General features: G+C 38.0%; 1 protein-coding gene across 2 annotated transcripts in view; it reads right to left on the bottom strand.

Annotated features, from left to right (window-relative positions):
- LOC307191680 (platelet glycoprotein 4) overlaps positions 1-14065 on the bottom strand; it is a 104564-nt gene that overhangs the window by 27468 nt on the left and 63031 nt on the right. Inside the window, exons 6-7 of one of the 2 annotated variants that reach the window (XM_079931857.1) lie at positions 4470-4559; positions 3776-3984 (exon numbers count right to left, since the gene is read on the bottom strand). In XM_079931857.1, the coding sequence (XP_079787983.1) occupies positions 3776-3895 (120 nt within the window). In that variant the 5' untranslated portion in view covers positions 3896-3984; positions 4470-4559. Of the gene's footprint in view, positions 1-3775; positions 4039-4469; positions 4560-14065 lie in introns of those variants that run through there. The other variant, XM_079931858.1, reaches the window with a different exon arrangement.

Here is a 14065-nt window from a genome sequence, read left to right as displayed (position 1 = left end):
CTACTATTGCCTATCATTTCATTAATTAGTCTTCTAACTGATGTTCAAAGCTTCCTAAATCTTACCCCATGTTATTATTTTTCTAATTGTCTCTCCTGTTAATCCTATATTTTTGGCACATTTTTTAATATTCCTCCTTCCCTCGTCACAACATTTACTTGCATTTCCACAACTTTTCCCATAGTATTAAACAGTCCTTTGACACTTTTATTGGAGCCTTCTTTGGACTTTGAAAATTTTGTACTTCAAAATCCAATTCAAATCTCACCTTCTTCCTGAAGTTATTGAATACTCTGAGAAAGTTCTCTTTCTAAATAATATTTATTTTCTACAGTATATGCTTTAGAATTCAATTATAGAGTTTCACAGGTCTCTGTAGTTTTTACAATATGCTTTCCCCAGTTAAAACTTATATTTCTTGAGATAAATATTTATTTTATTCTCTCTTGGCCTCTATACAAAAGCAAATTTCTGATGTCTGAAAACTCTTATTTCCTCAGGATTAGCCATTGCGAACTTAGAGATAAACAGTAAACAATTAAAATAGATGCTGGCACCCCTCATGCCATCTAACAGGGTCTAAATGAATAATACTGTTGAATAATAAGAAAGAACAGATGACCACTATTAAGCTACAGATGATCAATTATGTATCAAAAAAGTCTTAGTCTAAAATGCTGTGCACTGGAAGATTATTGTCACTTTTCTATTCTGAAGATTTTTCCACAAAATAAGTTATAGTCTCCGTGTTAGAACTGATCCTGTTCTCTCGCCCCAGAATATACAGAAGAGAAGAAAGTTTATAGAGCAGAAAGGGTGTTGAACAATGGCAATTCCCTCTCGCACTATTAGATTCTCCCCACCTCACCATCACCTGTCTGTCTCTATTGAACTGTATTAAAAATAGGGCTTCCCTCGTGGCACAGTGGTTAAGAATCCACCTGCCCATGTAGGGGACATGGGTTCGAGCCCTGGTCCAGGAAGATCCCACGTGCCGCAGAGCAACTAAACCCGTGCGCCACAACTACTGAGCCTGTGCTCGAGAGCCCGCGAGCCACAACTACTGAAGCCGATGCGCCTAGAGCCCGTGCTCCACAGCAAGAGAAGCCACCACAATGAGAAGCCCGTGCACCGCAACGAAGTGTAGCCCCTGCTCACCACAGCTAGAGAAAGCCCACGTGCAGCAACAAAGACCCAATACAGCCAAAAATAAATAAATATATAAAATATAATAATAATAATATCAAGAAAACTGGGAATTCCAAGGAAGGAGATGGAATTTAATGTATATTTTCAGTTAAATGCATGAGGTTGAAATTTTTGCAGTCTGTTAGCAAGAGAAAGGATAGAAATGACTATACTGTTATTAAGCAAATATAGCATGCAAGTATAGAAACTGTACCTAAAAATGTCCTATTTTTTAAAAATCTGTTATACTAAGACAAGAGCTATAATGGTACAGTGAGAAAAGTTTTTAAATTTAAAGACTAAGCATTTTAGCTAAACCGAAAAAACACTGGAAAATAGTAACTTCTTGTCCGGGGTAACTAGATTTGAAATTAAATCTTCATATTTATTTGTCAATTAGGTCAGTGCTTTAGTGAAATATAATTGTATATGTTTATACTCCTAGTAAGAGTAAGATGTTAAACATGGATGAATGGATGAGACAGATCAAGGTCTTAGCAGGAACAGAAACTTCAGTATGAGTTGGTAGTCCAGCCCATTTTCAGATTCAGTTCTTGTTGTTCTCCATGTGCACTGTGCTTACTAACGTCTAGACCGCTGACATCTGAATCAGGCTGAGAGCTGAGGCCAGCATTCAGATATGTTTTATTTGGCTAGCACTGTATTTTATTTATTTATTTATTTATTTATTTTTAGTGAATGAAATAATACTTTATAATTTTGATTAAGAGGTAAAGGAATAGAGAACAATTGAATTTGAGATATTCGAGAGAATAATTTGGAAATTAATCTTTCAGTGTTTACTTTCAATGTTCATACAATGAACTAGGCTTCTATTCAGCCTCACTATACATGATATGATGCATCACATAACTTTGTGTAAGTTGCCACAAATACAGGATACCTAGTATACAATGAATGAAAGAAATTTTGTCAGCAAGACTGCCCTCATAGCTCCATTTCACTTTATATTTGTTTTTCAGTTTTCTTAGATTTTCAATGTATTTATACACAAACTCATTTTGTCTATAGCATTGAAATAGTAAAAAAAAACAAAAAAAAAACAAACCAAAAGAATCAAACTTTCTTTTTTTTTTTTTTTTTTTGCAGTACATGAGCCTCTCACTGTTGTGGCCTCTCCCGTTGTGGAGCACGGGCTCCGGACGCGCAGGCTCCGCGGCATGTGGGATCTTCCCGGACCGGGGCACGAACCCGTGTCCCCTGCATTGGCAGGCAGACTCTCAACCACTGCGCCACCAGGGAAGCCCCAAACCTTTTAATAAGAATATCAAAATTTCATCTTTTTTTTTCTTTCACATATGTACTTCATTTTTCATCAATGGTAAAAAAAAAAGCCTAACCTGCTTCACCTTGTAAGATTTTACAAAAAGGGTATATACTTCCAAACATATGTACAACAGATTTTTTTTTACACGATCAGAGGAACCAACAAAATATCCACAAATGTTGCATGCTAATTGCTCATCAACTAGCTCCACACACTTTTTCATGGTTTTGCTTCACTGTCTCCATCTTCTCTTTGTGTAAAAGCAGTGTAGCATTGTATTTTAAAAATGAACATACATGCCTTTGGGCAGAGCACACACTTTTAAATTCACAATAGTCCTTGTCTTGTTTTTACCTTGTTCTTGGTAGTTCCCCATTTTTTTTTTTTTTTTTTTTTTAAACCTTGTCTCCAAACCCCTGAAGCCATTTGAATTTGCCATCCCTGATTTAGGACTTCAGCAGATCTACTTTCCTTTATTCTAGTCTTCCTTCTCTTTATCAATTAAAGTTGGTGAGTATGAAAGTGAATTAGAAGGAACTAGGGTGGGAGATAAATTCTAGTTTGTTGTACAAAGCCTATATATTAAGTCACTTTATTTTTAGTGACTTAACACATAGGTGACTAAATATATTTTAGTCACTTTTATTTTTAGTTTTGTTAAAACTATAGTCAACTTGTTACATATATACTAGGATATGTTCTAAATTACATTTCTGGAAGTATCTTCTAAAAGTCAATTATCAAACTTCATCAATAAGAAATGTTCATAAGACAATCATATATTATTACACATATCATATAGAGCAGTTTACCAAACAAATAATTTTTACCAGTTTTACCAAATATTCCTACATCAATATTAAACACAATTTTGTTTAAGTTATATATATATTAAATATGATTTTACTTTTCTCAACATTAATCAAACTGCACCTATTTTATAAATGTACCCTCACAAAATAACACTCATTTCTCATTCAAAAGCTTATCAGCATACTCTATTGACATAATTAAATGTAATTATTTCTACTTACCTGCATACCTATAATAGTTTTTTATCAGAAATTAAATATTTAGACCTAAGATAACAGTGCATTCATATAGAATATGAATGGTAGAATATACATCATACTGTGACCACTTCTCTATCATGTAGTTTCAGTAGTTCACAATCACGTTTGTGTTGGAGACACATTATTGCCAGTTACAATGAAATATCAAACAGCCACCCTAAGCCAAAAAGGGATGGAAGATAGAATGAATCAGGACAGCAAGAAATATTCTTGAAATTACTTGTACCTTTTTAATTGTCTTCTCAATAAGCATGTCTCCAACTGGCATTAGAATACCTCCAAACACAGCCAGGGCTGCACCAATGACAGCACCAGCGATGAGCCCACAGTTCCGATCGCAGCCCATTTTTCTTGTTCTGGGAAAAAACTAAGGTTCAGCACCTGCTTCCTTCAAACTCCCAGGTCTGATGAAGGTGGTTTCCAAGAGGTCTGGTTCTATCATTAGAAGGAGATCATAAAACAGAAGCATAAGTATCAAACAAAAAGATCAAAGTACAAGGAAAACACGCAACTGAAACAGATCATTCCGCCAGTTATAAACAGATGCTTTTTTTAAAAAAAAAAATAAAACTTTCTAGGTCTTGTCCTTTCTTGATTTGACCTACCTACCAGTGGTAGAAGTAATAAATAATGTCACATAGAGCAGTTCTTCGAAGTTCTCCTCTTTAAAATTTTCTTTCTATGGATGATTAACATTCTGAAATCTTATCTAAGGAGAATATGCTTACTGTACTCTCGCCCTCTGCTTACCTTGCATCAGCCTGGGACACTTACGGGCATCTTCACCCTCTATCTGGCTTCTCCACCCCAACACAACCATCTGCACCCTAACTGGAGTTCTCCTGCAAACTGAATGTGGGTGGACTGATGTCTATCACATCTAAATGCTAAGCAAGTTTGGTGACAGATGTTTTCTTTACCTTTTTCACAAATAAGAGAGATACGGATTTTACAGGAAATGATCTGATGAGTCTCAGAGGAATCAATTCTTGTAATCAATTGTAAGCTATCTGTTAAAACAAAAAAGCATGAGTAAATTGGGAAAATACATTGCCAGAAAATTAGCACTAGACTACTCCCTAATAACATCAAAATTATAATTATTAAAAGAAAATTCCACTTTCATCAATATTGAGTTCATGCCTGCATTCCTTCTTATACACGGTGTTGAAAACATTGAAATATTTTAAAGAAGAGTACTTCATTTCTTTTTTTTTAACATCTTTATTGGAACATAATTGCTTTACAATGGTGTGTTAGTTTCTGCTTTATAACAAAGTGAATCAGTTATACATATACACGTTCCCATATCTCTTCCCTCCTGCATCTTCCTCCCTCCCACCCTCCCTATCCCACCCCTCTAGGTGGTCACAAAGCACCGAGCTGATCTCCCTGTTTTATGCGGCTGCTTCCCACTAGCTATCCACTTTACGCTTGGTAGTGTATATATGTCCATGCCACTCTCTCACCTCGTCACAACCTCCCCCTCCCCCTCCCCATATCCTCAAGGAAGTCCATGCTCTAGTAGGTCTGTGTCTTTATTCCCGTCTTGCCCCTAGGTTCTTCATGACCTTTTTTTTTTTTCTTAGATTCCATATGTATGTCCATCGACAGATGAATGGATAAAGAAGATGTGGCGCATATATACAATGGAATATTACTCAGCCATAAAAAGAAACAAAATTTAGTCAATTTCTTTTTTTAATAACTGATTTTTAGGTAGTCTAAAGGTGAAAAGACTTTAAAGAAAATATGTAGAGGATGTCTAGTTTCTGTGATAGTCATTGCTTTCTTGCTGGTCTCACATATATATTTTTTAACATATTCAAGGGCAATATTGTTCATTCTGTCATGGGCAACTGACCCATGCCAGTTCTGTTAAAAGCAACTAGATTGTGTCAATATGTATTTCACTTAGTCAGTCTTATCTTTGCAAGAAAACTCTTAGTGGAATAAGTAGATCCTATTGTAACAAGGTTAATAAGACTTTATTATTCAAATATTGAAAACATACTCATTTGAGCTATTTTGGTTGCAATCGCATTTTTTATAATGGGGTTGACCTGACATCAATAAACAGAATGTGCTTTGTAGCTTATAAACAAATATTCCCTACTTCAAAATGCCCCTGGCCAAGGAAAACAAAAATGCCAACAGAATGGAGGCTACAGACAAAAAAGAGGCACACATAATATTTTTCTCAACCTTGTAAGTAGAATAATAATTATATTTTGTTATGGTCTCAGATTTTCCCTCCATAGCTTTGTTGTGGTTGAAGTACCACTCTGATGATTTTATTAGTAGTTCTTTCCACTTGAGGAAACATTTAGTTTTTTTAAAATATTAATTGCACAGCTAAGAAAATAGTGTTAAGACTAATGTTAAGAAAATAAGACTTTTCCCCAAAATGGAAAAAGATGTTATAAAATTTTTTCATGGCAATTTATTTATTTTTCATCCTTTAGGATTTCCCTTTACCAATGCCTTATAGCTAGGATACTTCCACTGTAAATCAGGATGAGCAAACTGATTCACACTGAGGTCCTCATGGCTAAGAAGCTTGAATAGTCATGAGTGTCACATGTTTTTTTCCAATGTAAACAAAACACACAAGCCTAAACAAGTGATTTATTTTTCCTGTGGAATTTTATGTGTCCCTGAGCAAGTAGAGTCGGCTTTTTATTAATTGCTTGGGGGTGGAGGGGGAAGAATATACGCTACCTCCTATGGCTTTGGCCAGGATTGTCATAATGCAATGGAACAAATTATTTAAACCTGATAATAATGACTAGATATTCACAAGTAGAATCTCCTTTGCAAAGGATAATTGTATAGCACCTTAAAATTTTTGTGAAGCATCATCCTTTTTGTTTTTGTTTTTTTCTGTTTTTTTATTTTTGCAGTACGCGGGCCTCTCACTCTTTTGGCCTCTCCCGCCGCGGAGCACAGGCTCCAGACGCGCAGGCTCAGCGGCCATGGCTCACGGGCCCAGCCGCTCCGCGGCATGTGGGATCTTCCCGGGCCGGGGCACGAACCCGTGTTCCCTGCATCGGCAGGCAGACTCTCAACCACTGCGCCACCAGGGAAGCCCTGAAACATCATCTTTTAAACGATCATTGTAATTGCTGAGTAGAGAATGTCACCCAGGTGTTCTGTACTGTATACAAGTGATCATATTCAGGGGAGCTTATCAAGTAATATTTTACTGAATGCCTATTTCATAGACCATTCCCCAGTTCAAAATCTGCAAGTTATACTTAAGGTAGTCATCAAAATACAGGGATCGAGCCTGCTGTAACTGAGAGACTGGAGAATAAACTGAAGCGTGATGGGCTACTCTCTTGCCAGCTGACCTTGGGCAAGTCACTTAATAGCTCTATTCCTCAGTTTCCTCATGTGTAAAATAAGATGCTAAGATGAGATCCCCAGTTTTTAATTTAGGCAGCTGAACTGGTTCTTCACTCAAATTCTTACATGGAAGACCAGGCAGAGTGACTTTGATTACAGCAGTGGCAGCAGTGGTGGGAACCCCAAGACCCTGATTCCCAACTTGGTCTCCCCACTCCCAACTAACACTATCCTATCCCATGTTTAGGAAACTTGAGGAGAATCTCTGTAGAAACAAATGGACTGCAATTCATTAAAAAATTGGGACACGAAATCCCGAGGGTCAAATTCTAGTTTTGTTTCTATAACATCATGAATCTATTAAAAAATACAACTCAAAGATAAAATCATCTCTTTCCGAAAGATATTGTATTTTCTATAGAAACACCACTAAAAATTATTCAATATTAATGTTATTTGCAATTCTGACAGATGGAATATAAAATGAGTTAAACATTACAATTCTATGGTTTCTGAGATGGACAGAGGTGTGTATTATTTGCCCCTTTCCAGATCTATGCCATCACCTAGTTAAGAATCTACCTGACCTTTCCCAGAATCATTCTCCTTTATTCAAGCAGCCCCACGGACTACAGGAAAGAGTTTCTGCAAGGGGCAAAGAGTCTCAAGAAAGTCCACTGGACGACCCAGGGGGCAACAGCTTATTCAGTGCCTCTCTAAACATGAAAACTCATTATTATGACTTCCAAGGACCCTGAGCCCAGAGATGTGAAGTCATGGGCAGACCTGGGTACTGCCTAGGCTCTGTCTGCTTTGAATTTAAAACTGAAGTGAGATAGTATACACAGCCCACTGCTGTTGAGTCAAGTTCATCAGAAAACAAAAGTGTCAATAATTTTTTGGGTTGAATTGCATGGTTAGACAGTTCCTAGTCTGACACTGTCTGGATGATGCATAAGCAAAGATACAAGAGTTACTCTAACATTCCTGCATATGTGTACTGATATTTTCAACAGAAAAAGATTGAGTTTATCTAATTTTTCACATTTTCTATTGGCCGACATACTTTTGTTACCCTGATGTAAGTTTCCTTTTTTTTTTTCTCTCTAAGAATAGGCAAGATATTTCACATGTGTAGTGTAGTCCTCCTTTATCAATGGCTTTGCTTTCCACAGTTTCACTTACCCATGGTCAAAAGTGGTCAGGTGAAGGTAACTGAACCTGTAGAAAGCAAAATCTTGGCTACAGGGGGACTACTTAGGGTTTGGTGCTATCTCTGGGTTCAGGCACCCAATGAGGGTCTTAGAAGGTATCCTCCACACCCGTGAATATGGGGGAACTACTTACTTGCATTCATTTATTATGCGTCAGTGCCCTGTCACCATAAGTTAAGTATTGCTATTATAATTATACTTTAACCTTATGCTTCATACTACAAAATTACAAATACAAGGTGACCCTTGAACAACGCAGAGGGGTTATGGACCCTGCGGGCAGTGGAAAATCCACATATAACTATACAGTCAGCCCTCCTTATCTGTAGTTCTGCATCTGTGGATCCAACCAACTACACACTGTGGATCAGGTAGTACTGTAGTATCTACTGAAAAAATTCTGTGTCAAAGTGGACCCACAAAGTTCAAACCTGTTCTGTTCAAGGGTCAACTGTAGTTTTATTCACCTGAAGCAAAGGAGGGACTAACAAATTAAGTAGGACATGAATTGAATACACAAAAGTTCAGGTTACTCAGGACATTCTATTCAAGAGCTTCATAAAAAAAGTGTAGTTATTCCCCACTCTCCTCTCACATGTAGCCATTTAGAGCACATAAAATTTGTGTTTTGCACACATGGTTTTCTCAGTAGTACAGCTTCTTACATAATAAAATTTATTTTACTTGCTAATATTAGATTAAGTTTTATTCTTTACTGTTATTTCTTCTTCATAATAAGACATTGAGGAGAGGACTGGCGGTGTTAACACAGCCTGCAGGGGGTTAGTGCACCACGGCTAGCCGGGAGGGAGTCCGGGAAAAGGTCTGGAGCTGCCGAAGAGGCAAGAGACTTTTCCTTCCCTCTTTGTTTCCGGGTGTGCCAGGAGAGGGGATTAAGAGCGCCGCTTAAAGGAGCTCCAGAGACGGGCGCGAGTCGCGGCTAAAAACGCGGACGCCAGAGACGGACATGAGACGCTAAGGCTGCTGCTGCTGCCACCAAGAAGCCTGTGTTCAAGCACAGGTCACTATCCATACCTCCCTTCCGGGGAGCCTGTGCAGCCCGCCACTGCCAGGGTCCCACTGCCAGGGACAACTTCCCCGGGAGAACACACGGTGCGCCTCAGGCTGGTGCAACGTCACACCGGCCTCTGCCACCACAGGCTCGCCCCGCATCCATATCCCTCCCTCCCCCCAGCCTGAGTGCGCCAGAGCCCCCGAATCAGCGGCTCCTTTAACCCCGTCCTGTCTGAGCGAGGAACACACGCCCTCCGGCGACCTACATGCAGAGGCGGGTCCAGATCCAAAGCTGAGCCCCTGGGAGCTGTGCGAACAAAGAATAGAAAGGGAAATCTCTCCTAGCAGCCTCAGGAGCAGCGGATTAAATCTCCACAATCAACTTGATGTACCCTGCATCTGTGGAATACCTGAATAGACAACGAATCATCCCAAATTGAGGAGGTGGACTTTGAGAGCAAGATTTATGATTTTCCCCCCTTTTCCTCTTTTTGTGAGTGTCTATGTGTATGCTTCTGTGTGAGATTTTGTCTGTACAGCATTGCTTTCACCTTTTGTCCTAGCGTTCTGTCCGTCCCTTTTTTTTTAACTTAAAAAAATTTTTTTTCTTAATAATTATTTTTTATTTGTATAACTTTATTTTATCTTACATTATTTTATTTTCTCTTCTTTCTTTCTTTCTTTCTACTTTTTCTCCCTTTTATTCTGAGCCGTGTGGATGAAAGGTTCTTGGCGCTGCAGCCAGGAGTCAGTGCTGTGCCTCTGAGGTGGGAGAGCCAACTTCAGGACACTGGTCCACAAGAGACCCCCCCAGCTCCACATAATATCAAATGGCGAAAATTTCCCAGAGATCTCCATCTCAACACCAACACCCAGCTTCACTTAATGACCAGCAAGCTACAGTGCTGGAAACCCTATTCCAAACAACTAGCAAAACAGGAACACAACCCCACCCATTAGCAGAGAGGATGACTAAAATCATAATAAGGCCACAGACACCCCAAAACACACCACCAGACGTGGACCTGCCCACCAGAAAGACAAAATCCACCTTCATCCACCAGAACACAGGCACTAGTCCCCTCCACCAGGAAGCCTACACAACCCACTGAACCAACTTTAGCCACTGGGGACAGATACCAAAAACAATGGGAACTACGAACCTGCAGCCTGCGAAAAGGAGACCCCAAACACAGTCAGAGAAGCAAAATGAGAAGACAGAAAAACACACAGCAGATGAAGGAGCAAGATAAAAACCCACCAGACCTAACAAATGAAGAGGAAATAGGCAGTCTACCTGAAAAAGAATTCAGAATAATGATAGTAAAGTAGATCCAAAATCTTGGAAATAGAATAGAGAAAATGCAAGAAACATTTAGCAAGGACCTAGAAGAACTAAAGAGGAAACAAGCAATGATGAACAACACAATAAATGAAATTAAATATACTCTAGATGGGATCAATAGCAGAATAACTGAGGCAGAAGAACGGATAAGTGACCTGGAAGAATAAATAGTGGAAATAACTACTGCAGATCAGAATAAAGAAAAAAGAATGAAAAGAACTGAGGACAGTCTCAGAGACCTCTGGGACAACATTAAATGCACCAACATTCGAAGTATAGGGGTCCCAGAAGAAGAAGAGAAAAAGAAAGGGACTGAGAAAATATTTGAAGAGATTATAGTTGAAAACGTACCTAATATGGGAAAGGAAATTGTTAATCAAGTCCAGGAAGCACAGAGAGTCCCATACAGGATAAATCCAAGGAGAAACATGGCAAGACACATATTAATCAAACTGTCAAAAATTAAATATAAAGAAAACATATTAAAAGTAGCAAGGGAAAAACAACAAATAACACACAAGGGCATCCCCATAAGGTTAACAGCTGATCTTTCAGCAGAAACTCTGCAAGCCAGAAGGGACTGGCAGGACATATTTAAAGTGATGAAGGAAAAAAACCTGCAACCAAGATTACTCTACACAGCAAGGATCTCATTCGGATTTGATGGAGAAATTAAAACCTTTACAGACAAGCTAAAGCTGAGAGAGTTCAGCACCACCAAACCAGCTTTACAACAAATGCTAAAGGAACTTCTCTAGGCAAAAAACACAAGAGAAGGAAAAGACATACAATAACGAACCCAAAACAATTAAGAAAATGGGAATAGGAACATACATATCGATAATTACCTTAAATGTAAATGGATTAAATGCTCCCACCAAAAGACACAGATTGGCTGAATGGATACAAAAACAAGACACATATATATGCTGTAAACAAGAGACCCACTTCAGACCTAGGGACACATACAGACTGAAAGTGAGGGGATGGAAAAAGATATTCCATGCAAATGGAAACCAAAAGAAAGCTGGAGTAGCAATTCTCATATCAGACACAATAGACTTTAAAATATAGACTATTACAAGAGACAAAGAAGGACACTACATATGAGCAAGGGATCAATCCAAGAAGAAGATATAACAATTGTAAATATTTATGCACCCAACATTTATGCACCTCAATATATAAGGCAAATACTAACAACCATAAAAGGGGAAATCGACAGTAACACATTCATAGTAGGGGACTTTAACACCCCACTTTCACCAATGGACAGATCATCCAAAATGAAAATAAATAAGGAAACACAAGCTTTAAATGATACATTAAACAAGATGGACTTAATTGATATTTATAGGACATTCCATCCAAAAACAACAGAATACACATTTTTCTCAGGTGCTCATGGAACATTCTCCAGGATAGATCATATCTTGGGTCACAAATCAAGCCTTGGTAAATTTAAGAAAATTGAAATTGTATCAAGTATCTTTTCCGAGCACAACGCTATGAGACTAGATATCAATTACAGGAAAAGATCTGTAAAAAATACAAACACATGGAGGCTAAACAATAGACTACTTAATAACCAAGAGATCACTGAAGAAATCAAAGAGGAAATCAAAAAGTACCTAGAAACAAATGACAATGGAGACACGACGACCCAAAACCTATGGGATGCAGCAAAAGCAGTTCTAAGAGGGAAGTTTATAGCAATAAAATCCTACCTTAAGAAACAAGAAACATCTCGAATAAACAACCTAATCTTGCACCTAAAGCAATTAGAGAAAGAAGAACAAAAAAACCCCAAAGTTAGCAGAAGGAAAGAAATCATAACGATCAGACCAGAAATAAATGAATAAGAAATGAAGGAAATGACAGCAAAGAACTATAAAAGTAAAAGCTGGTTCTTGGAGAAGATAAACAAAATTGATAAACCATTAGCCAGACTCATCAAGAAAAAAAGGGAGAAGACTCAAATCAATAGAATTAGAAATGAAAAAGGAGAAGTAACAACTGACACTGCAGAAATACAAAAGATCATGAGAGATTACTATAAGCAACTCTATGCCAATAAAATGGACAACCTGGAAGAAATGGACAAATTCTTAGAAATGCACAACCTGCCAAGACTGAATCAGGAAGAAATAGAAAATATGAACAGGCCAATCACAAGCACTGAAATTGAGACTGTGATTGAAAATTTTACAACAAACAAAAGCCCAGGACCAGATGGCTTCACAGGAGAATTCTATCAAACATTTAGAGAAGAGATAACACCTATCCTTCTCAAACTCTTCCAAAATATAACAGAGGGAGGAACACTCCCAAACTCATTCTACGAGGCCACAGTCACCCTGATACCAAAACCAGACAAGGATGCCACAAAGAAAGAAAACTACAGGCCACTATCACTGATGAACATAGATGCAAAAATCCTCAACAAAATACTAGCAAACAGAATCCAACAGCACATTAAAAGGATCATACACCATGATCAAGTTGGGTTTATTCCAGGAATGCAAGGATTCTTCAATATACGCAAACTGAACAACGTGATACACCATATTAACAAACTGAAGGAGAAAAACCATATGATCATCTCAACAGATGCAGAGAAAGCTTTCGACAAAATTCAACACCCATTTATGATAAAAACCCTGCAGAAAGTAGGCATAGAGGGAACTTTCCTCAACATAATAAAGGCCATATATGACAAACCTACAGCCAACATCATCCTCAATGGTGAAAAACTGAAAGAATTTCCACTAACATCAGGAACAAAACAAGGTTGCCCACTCTCACCACTCTTATTCAACATAGTTTTGGAAGTTTTAGCCACAGCAATCAGAGAAGAAAAGGAAAAAAAAGGAATCCAAATCAGAAAAGAAGAAGTAAAGCTGTCACTCTTTGCAGATGACATGATACTATACATAGAGAATCCTAAAGATGCTACCAGAAAACTACTAGAGCTAATCAATGAATTTGGTAAAGTTGCAGGATACAAAATTAATGCACAGAAATCTCTGGCATTCCTATACACTAATGATGAAAAATCTGAAAGTGAAACCAAGAAAACACTTCCATTTACCATTGCAACAAAAAGAATAAAATATCTAGGAATAAAGCTACCTAAGGAGACCAAAGACCTATATGCAGAAAATTATAAGACACTGATGAAAGAAATTAAAGATGATACAAATAGATGGAGAGAGATACCATATTCTTATATAGGAAGAATTAACATTGTGAAAATGACTCTACTACCCAAAGCAATGTACAGATTCAATGCAATCCCTATCAACCTACCACTGGCATTTTTCACAGAACTAGAACAAAAAATTTCACAATTTGTATGGAAACACAAAAGACCCCGAATAGCCAAAGCAATCTTGAGAACGAAAAACGGAGCTGGAGGTATCAGGCTCCCTGACTTCAGACTATACTGCAAAGCTACTGCAATCAAGATAGTATGGTACGGGCACAAAAACAGAAATGTAGATCAATGGAGAAGGATAGAAAGCCCAATGATAAACCCACACACATATGGTCACCTTATCTTTGATAAAGGAGGCAGGAATGTACAGTGGAGAAA

The sequence above is a fragment of the Stenella coeruleoalba genome, assembly GCF_951394435.1.
Source record: "Stenella coeruleoalba genome assembly, chromosome: 9".
NCBI classification, from domain to species: domain Eukaryota; kingdom Metazoa; phylum Chordata; class Mammalia; order Artiodactyla; family Delphinidae; genus Stenella; species Stenella coeruleoalba.
Note: the sequence above shows the minus strand (reverse complement) of the source record. Positions and strands in the feature narration are given on the sequence as shown.